Raw genomic sequence first — 20,715 nt, 5'->3', positions numbered from 1 at the left:
TCTTGCATTCGGCTCGACGACCTTTTCTGTGTTCACGACGTGCGTTGGGCTGTCAGTCATTTGCCTGCTCATGAAAAGATATGATTATTTCGGTTTCTTGGCCATTTACCCCGTGTGAAAAAGGATCGAGTGAGTAAAAGCTGTCGGGCTGTGAAGGGTCTTTGGATATTACTGAGCTTATTTCCTTTGTATGGCATCATTAGAGGAAATGGCCGCCATATAGTATGTCTGTTTGCCGTTATTTGTCATTCTCCGCTTAATAACGTAAAGCATAAAGGATACAGGGACGTGGGAAGTGGAATGTGGCAGAAAACAGGCCAGGAAAATCATAAATGCATTACAAATGGGGCTTCAAACCCGATTTCGGAAGATTGCAGACTGACGCAGTCGTATACAGTACTGTAGTACATAATCTACCTCATTAATTATCCCTTGTTCCACTGGAATCTTCAGAAAGAACATTGTGAATTTGTGCTGATAAGGATGTAGGCATCCCAGCAGCTACAGTATATGATTTACTCATAGCTCCAAAAAGCACCACACATCTTGCATGAAGCACAATGTGTAAGATAACGACAAAACAGTGCCTTCATTCCAAGGCAAAAATTAATCCGTGGCCAGAACATACATCAGAGAAATAACTTCTATCTGTTGTTCTCTTTCCTCCTGTGCTCCTTTCGGGCTTATGTAGATAACAAGTACGCTCCTGCTGTGAGCCTCAATGGTTTTATCTTCATCCTGGGAGGAGCCTACGCCCGAGCCACCACTATCTACGACCCAGACAAGGGCAACATCAAAGCCGGCCCCAACATGAATCACTCCAGGCAGTTCTGCAGGTTGGTCTAATGAACAGTAGATTGCGCTACACAATGAAATAAATGAAATTCCACATCTCTTGTTGTTCTTCCCCTAGTGCGGCGATCCTAGATGGCAAGATCTATGCAACGGGAGGGATCGTGAGTAGCGAGGGACCGGCGCTGGGCAACATGGAGACCTTCGACCCTTGCACGAACACATGGACGCTGCTGCAGAATCTACCTTGTCCACTTTTCAGACACGGATGCGTGGTTATAAAGAAGTACATTCAGAGTGGCTGATGATGCGCTCGACTCTGGACTTCTCTAATGTCACAAACTGGCCTAAACCAGCCCATCGAGCTCCAACCAGCTAACCTGGGTGGAACGCAGTCGGACCGTTGCGATTAAGATTTAGCAAGGGATCCTTAGGGTAGCTCCCCCTCAGGTGTTGTGCCATTGGAACTGTATTCTAGGTCAGCCAAATACCAGTTCTTTTTTTTGGTTCTTCTTCCAATGTTTAAGTTGATGTTCTTCTCCCTCATGATGCTTCTTTGATAAGGTTCCCATCAAATCTCGTTTTTCATTGGTAGTCATGTCATGAGAATATGGGATGTGTGTCATGATCTGTTTCATCATTAAGGGACTTCCGCAAGAAGCCAAAGGACGACGATGCTAGTCATGTAGCCCTCCAGCGAGGGTCAGCGCTACAGATCCAGGATTAAACAAAGCCCCTCATGAACTCCAAAGCACAAAATACCAGAACCTGTGATGCCCAGAGGAGTTTCATTTCATTTTGTTCTGTGTAAATCATTCCACCTTTTCTTTGTGGGTTTTATCCTCGTGTTTTATTCCCATCCACGAGCCTGCAGCTGTGGCAGAATACAGATGGAGCAAGATGGAAGGAGAAACGTTGTATTATAGGGAACATATGTATATTTTAAAAACCAATGAAAATTGTGTATAAATGTTTTTAGAAAAAAAAAAAAAATCAATGGATTGGACAATGTAAATCTGTACCCTATTGAAACAATTTACGTTATTAATGCTGAAATACATATCCAGAATTCTAAAGAAAAAGTTGACTCTTTATTTACATTTTACTCTTTTGCAAGACGTTCCCACAACTTATGAGCAAGTTGTCATTTATGGCTAACCTGTAAGAATTTTTACTTATCGTTACATTTACTTTTAAATTAGAAGTAAATGTCTATTTATTAAAGTTAGGTCTGTATTTTTCAATATTAAACACTCACACACACAAAAAACTGATGCCAGTAAATATTTGTCGCAACTTTAATGGCAAAGCTGAATACTTTTTATTTAGCCTCCTTGTTAGTGCGTCCGCCTCCCATGCCGAAGACCCGGGTTCGAGCCCTGCTCGGTGTGAGTGCGAGGAGCGTCAGAGTGGACCCGGGTGAGAGGGGTTTCATTGGTGCCATGACCCGGATGGGAGTGAGGTTTAGGGGGGTGAGTGTAACCGAGGCTAGCGAGTGGTGCTGTGCAGGTAAACCTCACTCCCCGATCTCAAGAGACGCACTAGCGACTGATGCTAGTGGCTGTAGCCATTTAGCCTCCTTGTTAGTGCATCCGCCTCCCATGCCGGAGACCCAGGTTCGAGCCCTGCTCGGAGCGTCAGAGAGGACCCGGGTGAGAGGGGCTACATTGGTGCCGTGACCCAGATGGGAGTGAGGTTTAGGGGGGTGAGTGTAACGTAGGCCAGCGAGTGGTGCTGTGCAGGTAAACCTCACTCACCGATCTCAAGAGACGCACTAGCGACAGACGCTAGTGGCTGTAGCCATTTAGCCTCCTTGTTAGTGCGTCCGCCTCCCATGCCGGAGACCCAGGTTCGAGCCCTGCTCGGAGCGTCAGAGAGGACCCGGGTGAGAGGGGCTACATTGGTGCCGTGACCCGGATGGGAGTGAGGTTTAGGGGGGTGAGTGTAACGTAGGCCAGCGAGTGGTGCTGTGCAGGTAAACCTCACTCACCGATCTCAAGAGACGCACTAGCCACAGACGCTAGTGGCTGTAGCCATTTAGCCTCCTTGTTAGTGCATCCACCTCCCATGCCGGAGACCCGGGTTTGAGCCTCGCTCGGAGCGTCAGAGAGGAGAGAAGGGTTACACATGTGCTATATGCCATTTAAATTTTCCAATTTATGAATAGAGCACACTATCCAATGTGTGCCATAACCCTTATTACGACTCAAGACAGTACTCAGATTAATATTGAAACACTAGAACGACTTCAATTTGCACCTTTTATTCAAGTATAACACAGCAGTTTATTTCAGAAATTACAGTAAATATATCATTTCACAAAAGGACTGCAGGGAAGGACAGAACAGTGTGTGGTTTTGATTTGCTTTGCAAAATTTTTGCTTTGTAAAAATAAAAGGGACAGAATTCTGGTATTACTCAAAAATAAAATTCCCTCAACCCTAAATCCCTAAATCATTAAGGGACATATATATACTGATCAAATGGGGATTAACTAAAACCATTGGTTACCAAAACCTAAATCTACAACTCTGAGCACCAATTTGAGAAATTCATGGACTTATTACGCCAAAAACAAATGAATTTAGTGGGTGGGACTTATTGACCTACCTAAAGCAAAATGCTATTGTTCTATGGACTTTCTAACCTTAGTCAAATAATCTGAAATAGATTCTGGTCAACTAAAGGAAATTAACTTTTAGCCAAAAACAGAACTACACATTGTAACATTTTTAATGCAGGAATTAAGAGTTAATTTTCAAAAAATATATATTAGTGGTGCTTCTAAATTTGAAATTTCGTTACGTACTGACCACATTATATACGGTTTGATTCAAGGCCAATTACATTTTGCTATCAACTAAGTATGCAAAGTAGGGTTTGTCTTGTGAACTGGCACTAACTCATTTTTTCCCAGATTAATTTATGAGAAGCACAAGTGGTCAGCATTACAGTAGTTTCTACAACACTACACCAGTCAAGCATGTTTATGGTACAACAGCTAAAAGTGGGGACCCTTTTACCCCCCTCATCCTCTACAATATTTAAAAATTTAAAAGCATCATAACCACCATTATCTCCACCCTCATGGAATAAATATTTATGTAGCAGAGACCTGAGACCAGTAAACCCCGTTTCTGAATGTCGTGCAACACCTGCTACAAAAATGTGCTACATTGTGTCTCAACACAAATTTCATGTAACAACTTTTCCAATTAGTCTTGGTTGAACAAAATGTTGAACATATGACAACGTTATTATAGTCTAATAAATATCAAATGGCAATAGCATGAAAGAAAATGCGTCCGTGAATTCAAAAACTGAAGCAAGCAGGCATTTCACAAACATGGCCAATAAAACGTAAATCATGGGATGCACATGTAGAAAAAATGAAATATACAGTAAATAACATTTCAGCGATAATACAATGCCATTTCTTTTCTAGGCTCAAACGCAGAACAACCTAAAAAATGAAATATAATGCTAAAATGTGAACAAATCAGAGGATTACTGCAGCAGCCACATGACACACTCATGTCGGAGAGGTGATCCAGTACCTTAGCTTGAATTTCTGAAGGGCGGGGTGATATTACAGAGGTCAACAAATACTGTTTGTCAGTAAACAGGTCATTACTTTTGTCTCTTCGCATGAAAACAACTTGCTGAGGTAGCTGTGGTTCTGTCTCTCACATGCACTGCAGTAGCCCAAAGCTAACAGCTAACTCCGATTTTTTTCCCTTTCTTTTGCATATGTCTTAAGTGTCATTTTCCTTTTTTCCCGTTTTTTTTACAGCACCGAATCCTAGACAAGGTCACGAGGACTCTTGAACTTGGATCAACGTTCTTCCTAAAACGATGAAAGCTGAGAATTAGGAAAGTTTGAAATCAAAATAGATGGAAATGAAGTTATAAATGCGACAGATTATATTAGACAGCACAAAACAATGGAAAGGTCACACAGATTTTTTTTTTTTTAAATGCAGTAATGCTTTATGTTAAAAAATTCAGGACTGCCTAGACTGCCATTTTAACTTCAATCCTTGCATACAAAAAGATCACCGTTATTATTACTCCAATATGTGATGTTACGATACAAATGGATGGCAAATGAAAGCCACAATGTATGACAGAGCAACCAGCCTGATCTCACAGCAATTTGTATGTATTTTACGAGATGCACAATTCGTATAAATTTGTACGAATGACCTACACCTAACCCCGCCCCTAAACCTACCCGTCACTGGGGTCTAGATAAAACGTCCAAAATCACCTCGTAAAATACGTACGAATTGGTCATGAGATAGCGTTGGAGCAACTTGACTCACAAACCATGGAGATTGGCAAACAATTACCTACAGCATACGCCACATTTTTATTGGTTTGTATCCCTGTGGCATGTCCATAAACATTGATAGTCAATATTCATCTATGTTTTTTTTTTTCTCAAAGTTTAAGGCACATGGCTAGGCAGTGCAATCTCCAGATATCTGTTTATAAATCCAGTTAAACCAGAAAAAAGCCCATGAACTATTTCGGGGGGGTTGGAGTTGTGCAATGGGTTTATAATAATACCATTCCTCTACTAAAGATATATTTTAATCAAAATCTTTCAGATTATTTTTGTTGCTTTCTACAAATAAGTAAAGTCTGAATAAGAATAAGTCTCATTTTTCACAAGGAAAAGTTGGTTTACAATACAGAATCCTTGGAAATCTTACAATTAACATCCAGTAGAAAACAACTAGACATCCCTACAAAGGTTTTTTTTTTTCTTTTCAGCAAGAGTATCTCTATGTGGCTAAAAATTGTTGATGACATCAATGGGTTGAAGGGTGGGGGATGTAGTTTATTTCCACAGTAAACGACCAGCTGTCATCACACCATACGTATACAGTTTGCCACTGCTGGTGAGTATCTGTGTTTATGTGTTTGCTTCCAGTAGATGGAGGCTGAGGTTGCTTTGTGATATCACAATCTTTTATAATGTACTGTTTGTTTGTGTTTTGTTTGCTTATGAGAACAAGGAGCAGCAGACGACAAAAAAAAAAAAAAAAAAAAAAAAAACAATAGCACCCAATAGCACCAAGAACAATCAATTGGCATGAAAGCAAGTACAAAAAAAGAATACAATTAAAAAGGAGACCTCCAGGAGTTTTTGTGTTTGGTTCTGTAGACTGGTTCTGTTTCAGGTACCTGAGATGATAGCACCAAGGTCGCCTCTGTAAGTCTTTGTTTCTAATGTCTGCACCTTCCTGCTGTTATTTGAGACAGAGATGTCCAGACCTACTCTGCGTTAAGGACTTGGCTCAGAATGCCGGCCTCTCCCTGTTGTATCAAAATCTCCGATCACGTTTCTCTCTGAAAGCCCTCTATTCATCACAGGAATGTTTCGAAATGTTCAACTTCTCCATGGCCTGCAAATCAAAAAGACAGAAAACAGCATTGTTAACTGCATATTTTGTTAAATGTCCACATTTAATCCCAATCAAACATTCTGTCTTTACAGTTTTATTGGATGTGTTTTGCAGATGTAACCCAGAAGAACTTCAAACAAAGCTTTTAAAAAGGCTATTATTTGGATAAAATTGGATTTTCATAGTAAATGTCAAAATCTTACATTTTCTATACTCTACAGTTAAAGGGTAACTAAACCCCTGGTCAGAGCCTGACTCCACCCACTGGCAATATTTGAAAAATGCTGAAAAGTGGGCAGAGCACAGCGGAGATAGAGGGGATGAACCGATGGCGGGGCTGAGTGCGTGGGGCGTGAACCTGAGACCCGCAGTGACGGATTGATTGACAGCTGCTGTCAGAGTCGCTAAAATGGAGAGTGACTGTAATTACGCAATAAGCTTTGCAACTGAGCGTTCATTTGAAATACAGGACTTCACCTGAAGTGGAGGATGTCGAGGTGTCTGTGTCCTGCGCTAGATCAATTCGAGCCGCTGGCTCAAACTATGGTCTTAACTCCAAAACCGCGACGCTTTTCACCTCGAGCTGTGTGGAGAAGCCCATTTCCACCTCCATTGCGTTGGAGAAGCAATCCTGCGTAAAATGCAGTTTGCACACTCCAGCTCTAGGCGGGAACTCGCGGTCTTCCAGGCCAAGTGCATGCAACCACTGGCGCCTAATTTTAAAGTCTGCTGGGAAACTAGCAGTCCAGCAGTGCTGTCGCAACCAGCAACACTAAACCTATGTACCATCCTGACCACTGTACTAAATACAGACAAATCTATGCTAACTTGAAGCTATCCTAACTGATGCAATACTATGCTACTAACTAACTATGCTTCTAACAATACTAACGTTACACTAACAACTATGCTAATTAACTACATAGGCTACACGAAATAATCTAAATAACTATATAAATGCTATGCTAAATAGATGCTATAATAGTCTATCCTGGTCATTTTCAATACTCGCAATTCCAGCTCCTGACTCACTACAGTGATTTCGACGAAACAAGATGGTTTTATACTGCTAAGGGCGTGGTAGCTCGTACAAAGGGGCGTGGTGAGCTGGAAACTGCTTACATCACCTGCCACCGCTTACGTCACTTGCCACCACAAACATCCAATAGGAAAAATCTATTGAAGAGGGCAGCACTCAGACGTTTTTACACCACATATTGTAGAATTAAAACACTTTATACTCAAATTTTAAAAAAGTTACTCGAATTAATGAACATCACTAATATAGCCCCATTCTTACAGATCATTAACAAAAAAAGTTGGTTTAGGGTTTAGTTACTCTTTAAAAAGTTTGTGGCCAGAAAGATTTTGTAATGTTTTTGAAAAGTCTCTTATGATCACCGAGGCTGCACTTTATATTTTTGTGGAAACCCCAATGCAATTTATATATATAAAATATAGAAAGCTTAAAAGAACAGCATTTATTTGAAATGTGTCCTTACTGAATAAGCATACGCAAAATGCGATATTCGCAGTTATGTCGTTTTCTCCCTTTTTTTTCAAACCGAAACAAATGCCAGTCTCCCTTTTTTGCAGAATGCAATATATCCGCTCAACCAATCAGAGCACACCATTCCATTCACTGTAAACTGTAACAACCAATCACAGTGCACCATTTCATGCACTTAATGGTGGTGCTCTGAATACACCCAGCATCCTAATTTCCTGATCTACTTTGTGATCAACAAACAAGGGCTGTACGATAAAACGCATGTGATTGTCATGCGCATCATGATGGTTGTTATTAATATCGGTAACTCTCAATCACATTCTTTCAGATGGAAATGATTCAGATGACTATAATACAGAGAGCCATAGATCACTGACAAGCAACGCTTTATGATGAATCGCATTCAATTATGAACGTGATATTGTGTAGCTTGTCAGTGTTAGTGTTTTTATCAATGATATTCATGTTTTTGTTAATAGAGCACATAGAAGTAGTCCACTAAATGAATGTACCATGGCAAAGATCAATGCACTTTTGGAAGTTGAATGTAATGGAAATGTCATTTTGAAATTTCTGTGGTCTAATGTCATGTTGTTAATGTTCTTGTTCTTGATGAAATTTTATTTTATTGCTCTAATTAATTTATAGCATTAACAAGATGACCCGCTGAATTCATTTTGGAAGCGATGACTGATGAATGTACTTTTAGTCCAGTGCCTGTATAAGATTAGTATTGACCAATTTAGAGGCTGTCATGTGTGGATCAACTTACCATTTGTGTATTTTCATCAGTTTCAATGTGAAAATTAATTTTCATATTGATTCAATGGATTTATTGCTTTTTGAGAAAAAAGGGTGTCATGGATTTATTGCATTTTGTGGAAAAAATTATACAATTTTATAAAAAAAAATAATTCAAAATCAAAACCTGGATTTAAATGTTTTATGTTATTATAACCTAAATTTTTTATGTGAAAGTTTGAAACAGAAATAATGGTATTCGTCATATATATATATATATATATATATATATATATACATACATACACACATACATACACACTTTTTTTTCTGCTGCATGGCAAGATTTGTATCATCTTGCTATCAAGATGCCAGCAGTAAAATCATGATTAATTCAACCATCATGGCAGAAAGTTATTTCATGTACAAAGGGACTAAATCAAAGGTGATCAGCTATCAGAGTTTGGTTTGGAAAGAAGTTTCTGGTCTATTTTTATACCATGTCCTAATGATGTGACATGTTTCCAACATAAAATAATTTTTCCTCCACACAGTGACAAAATCCCAAAATAATTGGTATTTTAAAGCACAGTTCACCCCAAAATGTACAGTGTGTCATTTATTCACCCTCATGTTTTTCTTTTAATTGTATGACTTTTTTCTTCTATCAAACACAAAAGGAGATATTTAGCAGAGTCCGAGCTGCTCTCTTCCACAAAATAAAGGGAATGGTGACCAAGAGTTGCTTAGGACAAAAAAAAGCACCATAAATGTACGCCATATGTTTATATAAAGCTAGCTTGGTGTTGATATAATTCATTAAAAATTAAACATTGTTTGACAGCTGATGAATCCTGTATTGTATGAAAAAGTATGTATTTCAAGAAAAACAAACCAGTTTTGATCGATATTAGAGTGAGTGAATAATGACAGAATTAGTTTTTGGGTTGAACTATCCGTTTAAACCGCTATAAAAAGCAGAATTCTAAACCAATGAGATTCCACTGTGGGCGGAGCTACCCAGTGTAAGAAGACCAAAACAGCAACCATGTAATCGACTTTGACACATTTCATCTAGTAAGGACTCTGGACTTTTTATTTGGCATTGTAATTCTTTTTCAGGTCAAAGTGCAGCTAACAATTAAACTCTTATGGCACAGGGCATTGTGAACAATTAACAAATCATGTCCAATTTCCACTATCCTCTGTGGATCTCCGCTCCTGTCCACCGGCTGCAAAAGATCCAACGATCTGATGGAGACAACGAATTAAAATCTAAACACATACAGCTTTTCCAGATGGCCTGGATTGCGAATCATACTGGAATTAATAAATACGACTCCATTAGGGTTCTCTCAAAGAGGAACTGGTACACAACATGCAAATTAGCCTTCAGTCGCGCCGGCCGTAATTCCTTGGAGCAACTCTAATCTGTTTCTGCTGGGCAGCTACCATTACTATTGTATTTGAGAACAGCGCACATAATTTCCCATGAGGCCGTGTGAGAGCTCTCCGCCATCGGTGCACCGGCATAATTTAAACACACAGCAGCTGTTCAGTGTGTCGTGTTCAGTCACTGTGTATCCATCTCCTCTGAGCTGCTGTCACACACACACATGACACATAACTGAACTGAACATTACGAGTCATTAGTCAGTATGGAGCTACTAGTTAATAATGGGCTCATTTTAATTCAAGATTCTACTCGCTCGGCAAATATTATAACAAATAATTGGAAAAAGAAACATAAGTACTAAAACATTTTTTACAAGTATATTTATAGTCTAATCCAGAGTTTATAACTGGTTTTACTTCAGTTTAGAATAAGATGACATATATAATAAGATAAGATTCAACAAAAATGCAAAAAATTAAGCATTCTAACACTATATACAAATTTATGTATGCGTGTATGTGTATGCATTTTTAAGTTTAACATCAGCATATAAACTGAAATAAAACTAAATAAAATATGGTCTGGGCTTGTATCTCAAATCAAATAAAACAGATGTATTTTTAAGTTTAAAAAAAGAAAATTCCCATAAATTCAAACATATAGAAATATTTGTGTGTTTAACAATAGCACACAAAATAAAATTTAATGTGATATAGGCTTGTATATCAAATCAAATAATGGTAATGAATTATTATCTAGTGAAAGTGGTTTGCCTGCTAACATGTGGTACAATTACCATACAAACTATCTCTTAAATATGTGTATGTACAATCTATTTCCTCCTGTGGGTATATCGCTTGCCAGCACCCATGAAACAAGACATGGAAATTGATAAAACTGTGAAAGAAAATAGAACCCTTTATATATATGTGTGTGTGTGTGTGTGTGTGTATTTTATTCACATCTTTATTTTGTATTATCTGTGTGGTGGTGTTGTCTCTGTTTACTGGAAGCTGCTGTCACCAAAACAAATTCCTTGTATGTGCAAACAAACTTGGCAATAAAGCTCTTTCTGACAACTTCTGACTTGTACATCATATTGATCTGTGTTTCTGTGTGTGTGTGTGTGTGTGTGTGTGTGTGTCTCAACCTCTATCAGACAGGTCTTGTCGTAGTCTCTGCGGTGCTGGTAAATACACTGGCTGAGCACTGAGTAAAGCCTCTCCAGATGATCCACACTAAAGCCGTCGCTATTCACAACCACCTTCTCCAACAGAGCCTGAAAGACAGGAAAATTAAACATGAGTAGACTAAATTAATTGTCTCAAAAAAGACATTTCTGTCATCATTAGCTCTTTTCCATGCAATTTCAATTAACACGGAGTAAAAAAAAAAAAAAAGAATTCAACATGACAGTTTATATGGCTTATTTCAAGTCATCTGAAGTCATACGACGGCTTTGTGTGAAGAAAGGACTCAAATGAGTTCATAAGAGAAGTTCATGAAAGAATCATTTGAATTTTTTCAATGAATCATTTGATTAGGTAACCAGTGATTCATTTGAAATGGACTGATTTGGTTCTTCAGTTCAACTCACTGATTCCACCCCTTCGCAGCAGTTAACAATTATCAGTGGAAAACAACTTAATTTTGAATCAGTTTATACACAAAGATTCAGAAGATAGTGCTTTTGTGTCTGTAACTGCATGGAAAACCTAATCAAGTCTTTAGTATGTCACCTGTTGTGCTCTATGAGTTTGGAATGACATGAGGATAAGAAAATAATTACATTTTTGGATGAACTACTGCTTACAAAGAAAGCATACTGTTCAAAAGTGTGGTTAGATTTGAAACACACTGCTAAATTTGCCAATGTAGAAGCAATATCCTTAGCTCATTGTTTGTTAATGGCAGGAGTAATGGCACTCACATAATGGGTCTACTTTTTTTTTTTTTGGGAGGGAAAAGCACTTACACTAGAAATGAGTCATTTTCTTTCAAGTAAGATCTGGCTCTAAAGGAGGCATTTGGAAGTGAGGTAATGAATGAATCACATATAATCCTCAAATTACACGCGCATCAAGCATTTTAGTAAGGTATGTGCTGACATACGAGCAGCACAGTCGGTCTCTCGTTCTGATTTTCGTGGGGAAGTTTGACCTGCACCTGCTAATAAATAACATTCCAGCCAAGCACTAAAGCCGCTGATGAATGTGTGTCCCGCAGTTTGCTGCGCTGCTCGAAAATGACTGTGGTGTTTGGAACAGTCTTGAAGAGGCTTAATTTGAAGTTTAATGACATTGTTTTAGTTTCCAGAGAACGCGCTACAAACATGCAGTGAAGGAAATGGAGGCTGACAGCTAACGCAGTGTGAAGGAAACCTCACAGGTGCCAAATCCTGCTCATCACAGCCACAAATCAACCTTCTACAATCATTTTAATTATTTCCAGACCCTCTAGGTGTGAATGGATAATGCACACAAAAAAAATATTTTTGGTTTTCCACAGTTTCTGACCAACAAATCAGTTTGTGATTACTGGAAAATACTACGCACTCAACTTTCAGGACCTTAATGGATAGAAAAGGATTCATGGAAATGTTTGAGATAACAGTAACACTGCTCTACAGGCAATTACAAGAGAAATGGAAAGCATTCAGAACAGAAAATGTACAGTGTTAAATGAGACACATGAGAACTGCATGCATGCGCGTGCACACACAAACAAAGTGGAAAAATAAATGAACATTAAGCGATAGGGTAACCTCCAGAAGATAGTTTGACCAGACAGACACCTGCAAACGAAACGACAGTGACAACATTGAACTCCCAACACGTTCGCCCAGGAAGGGAGGTCAGCCATCTTCAAAAGCAATTAAGATCACGACTACAGCTAATTAAGGCACATCATAATTACCTTCCATTTCATGCACAGCTCCAGAATGCGAGTATTTACTGTTTGCACTCGGTTTAATTAAAACGCCTCAGACTTCACAGTGGCCTTTCAATTGACATGTTCATCACAACCATCCTCCGGCCAATCGTGAGCTCATCAAATCGCGCTGAGACAAGTCATTACTTGGACTGCACTGGCCTGAGTCAACATAAACAGTGCTGCTTTCTGATAAGGTTGGACCCAGAAAGAACAAAGCGCAAGGAGTGTGCCCAGATTACTAATGGACGGCAGTAATTGCGGACTCAGGTTTGGTTTGGGGGAGAAATTTAATGAGAAAAGACATCTCCTGTGGACAGGTTTGAAATTGTATCTTTGCAACAAGATGACAGCCCCTGAACCAATGAAAACAACCAAATGTGTTCATTAAAAACCACTGGAGGACACTGAAGGTAAATATCATTATACTGAAGAGCACAACAATGGAAAACGACCCCATTCCTCAGAAAGCACTGAAGTTTGTAATATACAGATGCTATTAGGGACTTTATTCGTTAGATAATCATGTATAACTGGCTGAAATAGACATAAGTGTCTGTTCAAAACTCTATTGAAAACTTGGAGAAAATAGTGTAGAATAAATGTTCATGCAATTATGCCCTCTATAATAAATTACATTATTTTTTATTTTCACCATGAGATTAAAGGTGTCATATGATGTGATTTCAATTTTTCCTTTCTCTTTGGAGCGCTACAAGCTCTTGGTGCATAAAGAAGATCTGTAAAACTGCAAAGACTAAAGTCAACCACACGCACCTAAAACGGCTCATTCTAACACACCCCCACGTCACGATGTGGGAAGGTTTGCATAACGCTGCCCAAATGTTCACACAAAGAAAGGCGGCATAACTTTTATTCTCGTTGTTCCTGCCGCCATGTTGTGGAGATACTGTGTGTTTCGTTGTGGAAGCGAAACTACTTTGGCCTTCTAAAAGAGGACACAACTAGAAATCAGTGGTTAAGTTGTATTTACAACACCGTTCCACAACTATTCAAACCATATATTCAGATGTGTGCAGCACATTTTACAGAGGATGAGGACCGTTTCCTGAACCACTAACCTACAATGCACTGTTTCTATAAAGTGGGGCAGTTTCAACTTTGTAAGGACAGTGTGGCGCTTCTGACTCACAGCCTCTAGGCATTTTTTCATATTTGAAGGATTTGTCACTGATGATTCAAATGTGAGTTTTGAGCAGTGTAGAGTAGCAATTGTTGTTTGCCGTTTCTCTGACTACAAATGCAGACATGGTTTTATGTTTACACGGCGTGATACGCAACGGAACGTGTAAAAAGACAGTATAAGTCATTATAATCAGTAATTATGTCCCCACTGGATGTAACAAATGCCACATTATGTTAAGGGTGTAACATTTCCATCACAAGTTTGAGATATTCAGCCAATTACAATGCACTGGATAGTTGGCCAATAAGCGCACACCTTGCTTTTCAGAACGATGAAGTTTGTAAAAATTGACATGTTTCAGAAAGGCGGAGCATAGAGGAGCAACAATAATGTACATTATATGGAAAATGTGTTTTTTGAACCTTAAACCACAAACACATAGCATTACATCAAAATACAATAATATTTCTGATTATATTTCTATGCTATATATAAAATGTATTTTTACATAAAAAAAAATATTTTGAACTTACTGTTGATTTTTTACATTTTACATTTATTGCCATAGGAATTATTCATTACTTATATATTTGTTAATTGTTTTGATTAAAAACTCTTATAAACAGTCTTAAAGTAATATAACATGTTATGAATGGCAGGAGAGAAAATGCTCAATTATTAGCACACTTCACTAACGTGTCAATTACTGCAATTAGGTGTGGAGCCTTGCTGTTTCTCTGGGTCACTGCTTCGTCTCAGTGTCACTGACTGTGGGAGAACGGTCATGGATGGCAGATTCCCTCCATCAACCCTGAATAGAACGGTAATCCTAGCTTTAAAAGACTTGTTTAACAGTCAATTTGACTTTGACTAGAAGACTCGTTTGGTAATAACATGACCAGCCCAGACATCAATCACACAGATGGAGTGATACGGAGAACAAGCCGGTTAAATAACGGAAAGATTTACATTTTCACAGTTACAAACAAAAAAGTTAAAGCCCAAAAAACCTTTTATTCTATAAAGTTTAAGAAAATGTAAGGTTCCCATACAAACAAATAACACCCAGAGATTTGTATTTAAAATAAAAATATAACAGTAACTGCTGGATGAAGCATTGCTTCACCAACCTACACAGATACACAAATGTCAGAAGGTTATAAATATTTTGCAATGTAAAAAAGCAAAACTAGATTTAAAAAAGAAAAGCGAAAGCAAACCATTAGTCTGCTTGAGGAAGGTCAAGACTGACATATGTTGCAGCACATATTGATTTTCTCTGGACTTCTTTGCTTAAAAAACAAAAGGCTGAAATGTTATGCCACAAACAAAAAATAGTTTACTTTTATATAATAATAAAATACGTAATAGCCGTTTTATGATCACTGAACACAATGCTTTTAAACCTGATGTTATTCATATAAATTATTAAATTATTATATACACACACACACACACACACACACAATTTCTAATTTCAAATCTAATTTACCTGAATAACGTCAGATACTGTAGTATTCTTATAACTGAGGGCTATAATAAGTTATGTTAAATAATAAAACATTTTAAATAATTTAGTCCAATTTTCTGAGCTAGATTCAGATTTCACGAGCTAGATTTAGAAGAGCTGTGTTTAAGCTAGAAATGATCAGAGATAGAAGCGCACATGCCGGTTTTCAATTTTAATACAAATCTCTCATGTGCTCCAGCTGCAGAACATGTACAATACACTCTATTAAGACAAACCGAAAGCTGAAGGGGTCAAGTCAGAGAAGTGGAAGAAGTGATGCCACTGCTGTGGAAGATCCACAGGATGAACTGTGCAAAATTAAACCTTTGAGATCAATTTGAGACATAAGGCTGTATTGTGCTGCACTGGGTGATATTACTATCTCACAGCAATGGAAAAGATTTTTCTTTTATTCCTAAAGAAAAGCAGACTTCAGAGCACAGATATTAAAATAGTTCACCCAGAAATGAAAAGCACAAAAAGAGAGAAATGTTTATGTTTCTCTTCAAGTCTGAGCTTCATATTCCCACTGATATCATAGTGTACAAGCCATTTAAGTCAGACGTTCAAATCATACTTCACAAAAAAACACAAGCAAAGTGCAGCAAACTGTTCCATTTGAATTTTTTGGATCATTCATTCATATTTGAGGCTTTACAGGGTTAAGAGACTGTGCTGCTCAAGTCTTTGCATCATCAACACATCGTTTGAGCTACTGACATTATGTTCGATGTAAAATCAATCACCTCTGGTCTTAATGTGACACACCAACCTAGCCTAGTATTAGCTACTAAAAAAGAAAGAAAAGTTTAAAACACAAAGACTTCAGGTTTGAACTGCCGAATATAATCATGTCTTTTACACAGTCTGATGTGCTGTTCAAAATGTCAAATCTCTAACTCTTGTTCTAAAACAAAGGTTTGAGTTCGGTCAATCAGAAACAATTGCATGCTTGCTTCTCGTGTTGTCATTTCCAGTGACAGTAGCAGTAAAGCAAAGATACTGTCCAACTGGTGTCACATTTTCATGTGGTTTCTTTGTAATGCTCATGCATCTATTTTTTGTTTAAGAGACTTCTAGAGTTAATATAGTATACACCATAATATATTTTTTCCCCTAAAAAAGTATGATATTAAAATAGAGTGCTAAAATGATGTCCTGCAAAAAAAAAAAGTAAATTTAAATAATAAATATCACAACACAAAAATATCCATTAAATAAGCCTAATTTTCTTTAAGAATATTATAATTTCTTATTTCTTTCTGTTCGATGTTGCCGTAAAATGCACACCAGACACATTCTTGACAGGTTTCCAGAGATTCAGGAGAACAGCAGACATGAACCTTGACATGCTATAAGCAGCATACTTTTAAGAAAACATTAAATGAGAGGATAAAACCTTCTGCAGTTTCCAAGGCAAAGGCAGACTTAGACAAGAATGTCTTCTAGTTGAGCGATGGAGCCAAATGGCCATGATCACATTAAAGAGCAAAGGAGAAGACAACCCTTCCAAATCTCCAGACTCAACTTGTGTGGTTTTTCACTGCTCTATGTTGTTTAAATTCAGTGTTGTTATGCATCCAAACACTGACACATGATGTGATGCTGGCTTCTTGCAATGCAAAAAAGCACCGAGGCAAGTTGAAGCTCATAGTTTCCTGTGACGGCCCTTTAATTCCAAACCTATTTGAGGGCCGTGCTGCGCTGCAAAAATGTCAATAGTAATGAGCGCATCTCCAGTCAATGAATATGAATGAAGCACAGGAAAACAGCCCACTTCTCATTCCTAATATGTGTCAGGTATTTTGCTACCCCAAACAGGAGATACCCGCTTAAATGGTAACTCTCACCCCACTTCAACGGCAATTCAATTTGTTCCATAAGCCAGGGATGAAAAAGCAATTATTCACAGCATCCGTCACTTCACGATCTGTTTCTTAAAGATATCAGCCTTTTCTGGGTAAATGAACAAATAAGGCGGTGGATTAGTTCCACACGTGCTTCTGGCCTTCACACAGCCCAGCGGCCGGCGAGCCGTGTAAGGAGTCCTCAGGGAGGGGGTTTTCAGTGATGATGGTGTGATAGATGATATGGCGGCGGGGTGTGTTGCGTGTCGTCATGCGATAGAGCTTCTTCAGATGCTGCTATCACCAGTCTGAGCACTACAGTTGGCACTTTGGTCCTGATGAGAAGAAATCTCAGCACGACTGCCATTTGCTGTGTTGAAAGTGTAAGTCTCACACATTTCACTCGCTAGTTAGCAAACAGGATGTGCAGCATATGAAGTCAAAATAAGGGGGTGTTCCGGATGCCATACTACTGTACTACATCTACTAGAAACTGCATACTACATTTGCAAAACTGTATACTATATACCACAAGCACACTTCAAGGAGCACTGCATCCCGAAATACAACGTGACTCCAACTTCCATTTTAATAAATGACAATATTTTTGTAAATCATTTATATTCCTTATTTGATCGGACTGGAAAAATTAAACAGTAAATAAGAGTTACATAACTAGGATCATTTTTATTTCTTATCGGAAAATTTAAAACAACTCACTGAATGAATACTAACCAAAGAAATCAGAATGATAGAGTATGTAGCTTAAGATACTGTTTCATGTACCAATTAAAAATATGCAGTGATCTTAACAATAAATAAAAATACATAATTATTATTAATATGCCGTTTCATATACCATTTCAAAATGAACAATAATAGATAGATATAGATAAAATAGATGTTTTTCCCCACAATTCGGAATTGTAATATAGATACAAACTCAAAGATATAAACTCACAATTATGAGAAAAGTGTCAGAATTGTGAGAAATAAACTCACAATTCTAAAACTTTTTTCTATGAATTGCAAGTTATAAACAATTTTGAGTTTTTTCTTGCAATTGCAAGTTTTCACATGATTCTGAGAAAAAAAATTCATAAGTGAGATAAAAAGTTACAATTACTTTTTTTAATTAACCACATCAACAGCTGAAGTGGTTAAGTGGTGGAAACAAGGTTCCATAAATAACAGCTATTATCAAAAATATATATATAAAAAAAGGCTGTAAACAAGGCAGTATGCAAACTAGTTCTCCCTTCTCTAAACACCCTTTTGAAGATGATGACCTTGTTAAAAGAAGCACTGGTGCTATCTAGAGTGGAACTAAAGCTCAAATATGCTTGTAAGAGGAGAAACAAAATCGATGATTGCCACCCTAATTTGATGAACTCGATAGCAAATAATTAAACGGAATTGAATGACTGAGCGAATGAGAGTAAATGAATACCTCCAAAAATGGCCTAAACAGCCTAATGATGATGATGATGAAGCAGCCTCCACACTGATGAGTTGATGATTGGAGTGATTTCCCTCACTCTGAGATGGGTATATCACAGCACAGCTACAGTACGCTAATGTGAGCTAATGGGATGTATGTTACTTCTGAACAACTACTGAAGATAATCACAGACAGCAGAAAAACGCATTTCCAACGCATTAAGTTCCAAAGTTTGATGTGGGTTATGATACTGGTTTCAGAGGAGGAAGAAATCATTACAATTTAATGAAAGAGTACACATTTCAGTTCTTAGGAATAACTTCTAATTCTAATATTCATCTCACCTTGAGGCGCTGGTGGTCAACCACGAGAGCCGGAGGTGGTGGAAGTTCCACAGTCTCCTCGAGTCCGACGGCCGACTCGTTTGGCTTTTGCTGCCTTTTTGATGAACCTTTTAAAATTAAGCAAAGTCACACTATGAAAAAAATAATAAATAAAACTGCACACGCACCACACCAGAAACACCTGGTGAAGGACAAGCAGACGGAAAAGAAGACACGAGTCCGCAGGGTGTTTCTGTTGGTGTATTTAACTCTCGGCAGGAGAAACGCTCACAAACAGATGGTGTTTTGAAGCATTTTCCTCCAAACTGTGATTAACTGTACAGTTGTCTATCAATACTAGGAATTATTCATCTGTCCTGCATGTTTATGGACATCTGGTAAGTCTAAAATGTTATTTCGGGCAGTTATTTATTTGATTACGTTTAAATACTTGAGAGAATTATATATGATTATGCTTATTGCAGTGTTCTGCATCTCTAAACTTAATGCATTACTATTTTAAATGTTTGAAAATGTGTGTGTTTAGTTAATACTTTGGTAAACACGCCATACCTTCTGTTTCATGGTCGCCATCAGACGCCATCCCCTCCGCTTCCGTTGTATTCTCTTTTGCATTGCATTCTGGGGCAGAAGGCTCCTTGTGCTCCACCTCAAGTGCATCTTTTTTAATAGAGTCTACCTCGGTTTCTTCATCAAGAGCCTCACTGTACACACTGTCCATAGATTCATTTCCATTCACACACTCTTGAGGAGCGGGGACCGTTTTGGCCTCCTTACAGCTGGAAGCCTCCTCCGAGGGGGCCTTGATGGGCTCTTTCTCTCCCTGAGGGTCCTGAGTGGCCATCGGCTCAGAGGAGTTCTCCTCCTCCGTGGAGAGGATGTGTCCGTTGGCCTGGAGTGGTTGCTTGTCAGGATGGAGCTCCACAGCATCACAGGACGACTCATCCTGGGTGAGACAAGCATCACCTTGCACCATTGCAGCAGAGTCGTCCGCTCCTTCCTCTTCTTCCAGGTCATCATCTTCCTCTGCTTCCTCCTTTTTATAGCTCTTTTTCTTCCTGATGATGCCCCTCCCCCAAATCGGGCGCCGGCGCAACTTGCGCTTTATGTTATCTGAAGACACAAAGATGAGTGTGAAGTCAACTCCGAGAGCAAACAGGAAATGCATAAATTATTCATCCATCTTGCAAATCCTGGAAGATTCAAATCTGATAAATGTTCAGTATGAAAAGCTTTGGGGGAATCTAACATTTTTAAAATGCAAATTAGAAATAAAAGAAATAAAATAGCTTTTTAGCACTGGATGCTGATATCATCAATTAAACCGTATCAAGCACACTAGAGAGATCCAGTGTGACCAAAAGAATCTGCAGAATTCATTTCAAACTTTCTTTTGCACGGTTCTCGCTTTATTTCTGCCTCTGCATGCAAGCAACTCTGACCACACTGAGAAATACATTTCTTCATATTTACATTAAAGAAATCTTAACAGGCCACGGTGTTCGCAGACTTGGCCGTGCCAATGCCACTTGCTTCATGGTGCCAATACACCATATACTCAAACGTTTTAAATGATGGGAGAGCGTGTGCTCGTAGCGTGCTGCGCGAGCGGCGCTGCTCCAGATGGACGGTACCAGCGAGT

General features: G+C 38.5%; 2 protein-coding genes across 5 annotated transcripts in view; one reads left to right on the top strand and one right to left on the bottom strand.

The window, feature by feature from the left end:
• LOC127938499 (kelch-like protein 29) overlaps positions 1-1,874 on the top strand; it is a 215,684-nt gene extending 213,810 nt beyond the window's left edge. For all 3 annotated transcript variants that reach the window (XM_052535155.1, XM_052535154.1, XM_052535156.1), the window contains 2 exons: positions 692-836; positions 914-1,874. In XM_052535155.1, coding sequence (XP_052391115.1) covers positions 692-836; positions 914-1,097 — 329 coding nt within the window. In that variant the 3' untranslated portion in view covers positions 1,098-1,874. The remainder of the gene's footprint in view (positions 1-691; positions 837-913) is intronic.
• A 1,165-nt stretch (positions 1,875-3,039) lies between these two features.
• Positions 3,040-20,715, bottom strand: part of LOC127938498 (ATPase family AAA domain-containing protein 2B-like) — an 83,962-nt gene continuing 66,286 nt past the window's right edge. For both annotated transcript variants that reach the window (XM_052535152.1, XM_052535153.1), the window contains exons 25-28: positions 19,626-20,186; positions 19,074-19,180; positions 11,004-11,132; positions 3,040-6,206 (exon numbers count right to left, since the gene is read on the bottom strand). In XM_052535152.1, the coding sequence (XP_052391112.1) occupies positions 6,162-6,206; positions 11,004-11,132; positions 19,074-19,180; positions 19,626-20,186 (842 nt within the window). In that variant the 3' untranslated portion in view covers positions 3,040-6,161. The remainder of the gene's footprint in view (positions 6,207-11,003; positions 11,133-19,073; positions 19,181-19,625; positions 20,187-20,715) is intronic.

Source organism: Carassius gibelio, chromosome A20 (assembly GCF_023724105.1).
Source record: "Carassius gibelio isolate Cgi1373 ecotype wild population from Czech Republic chromosome A20, carGib1.2-hapl.c, whole genome shotgun sequence".
Taxonomy (NCBI): domain Eukaryota; kingdom Metazoa; phylum Chordata; class Actinopteri; order Cypriniformes; family Cyprinidae; genus Carassius; species Carassius gibelio.
The sequence above is the reverse complement of the archived record's forward strand: the minus strand, read 5'-3'. Positions and strand labels throughout refer to the sequence as shown.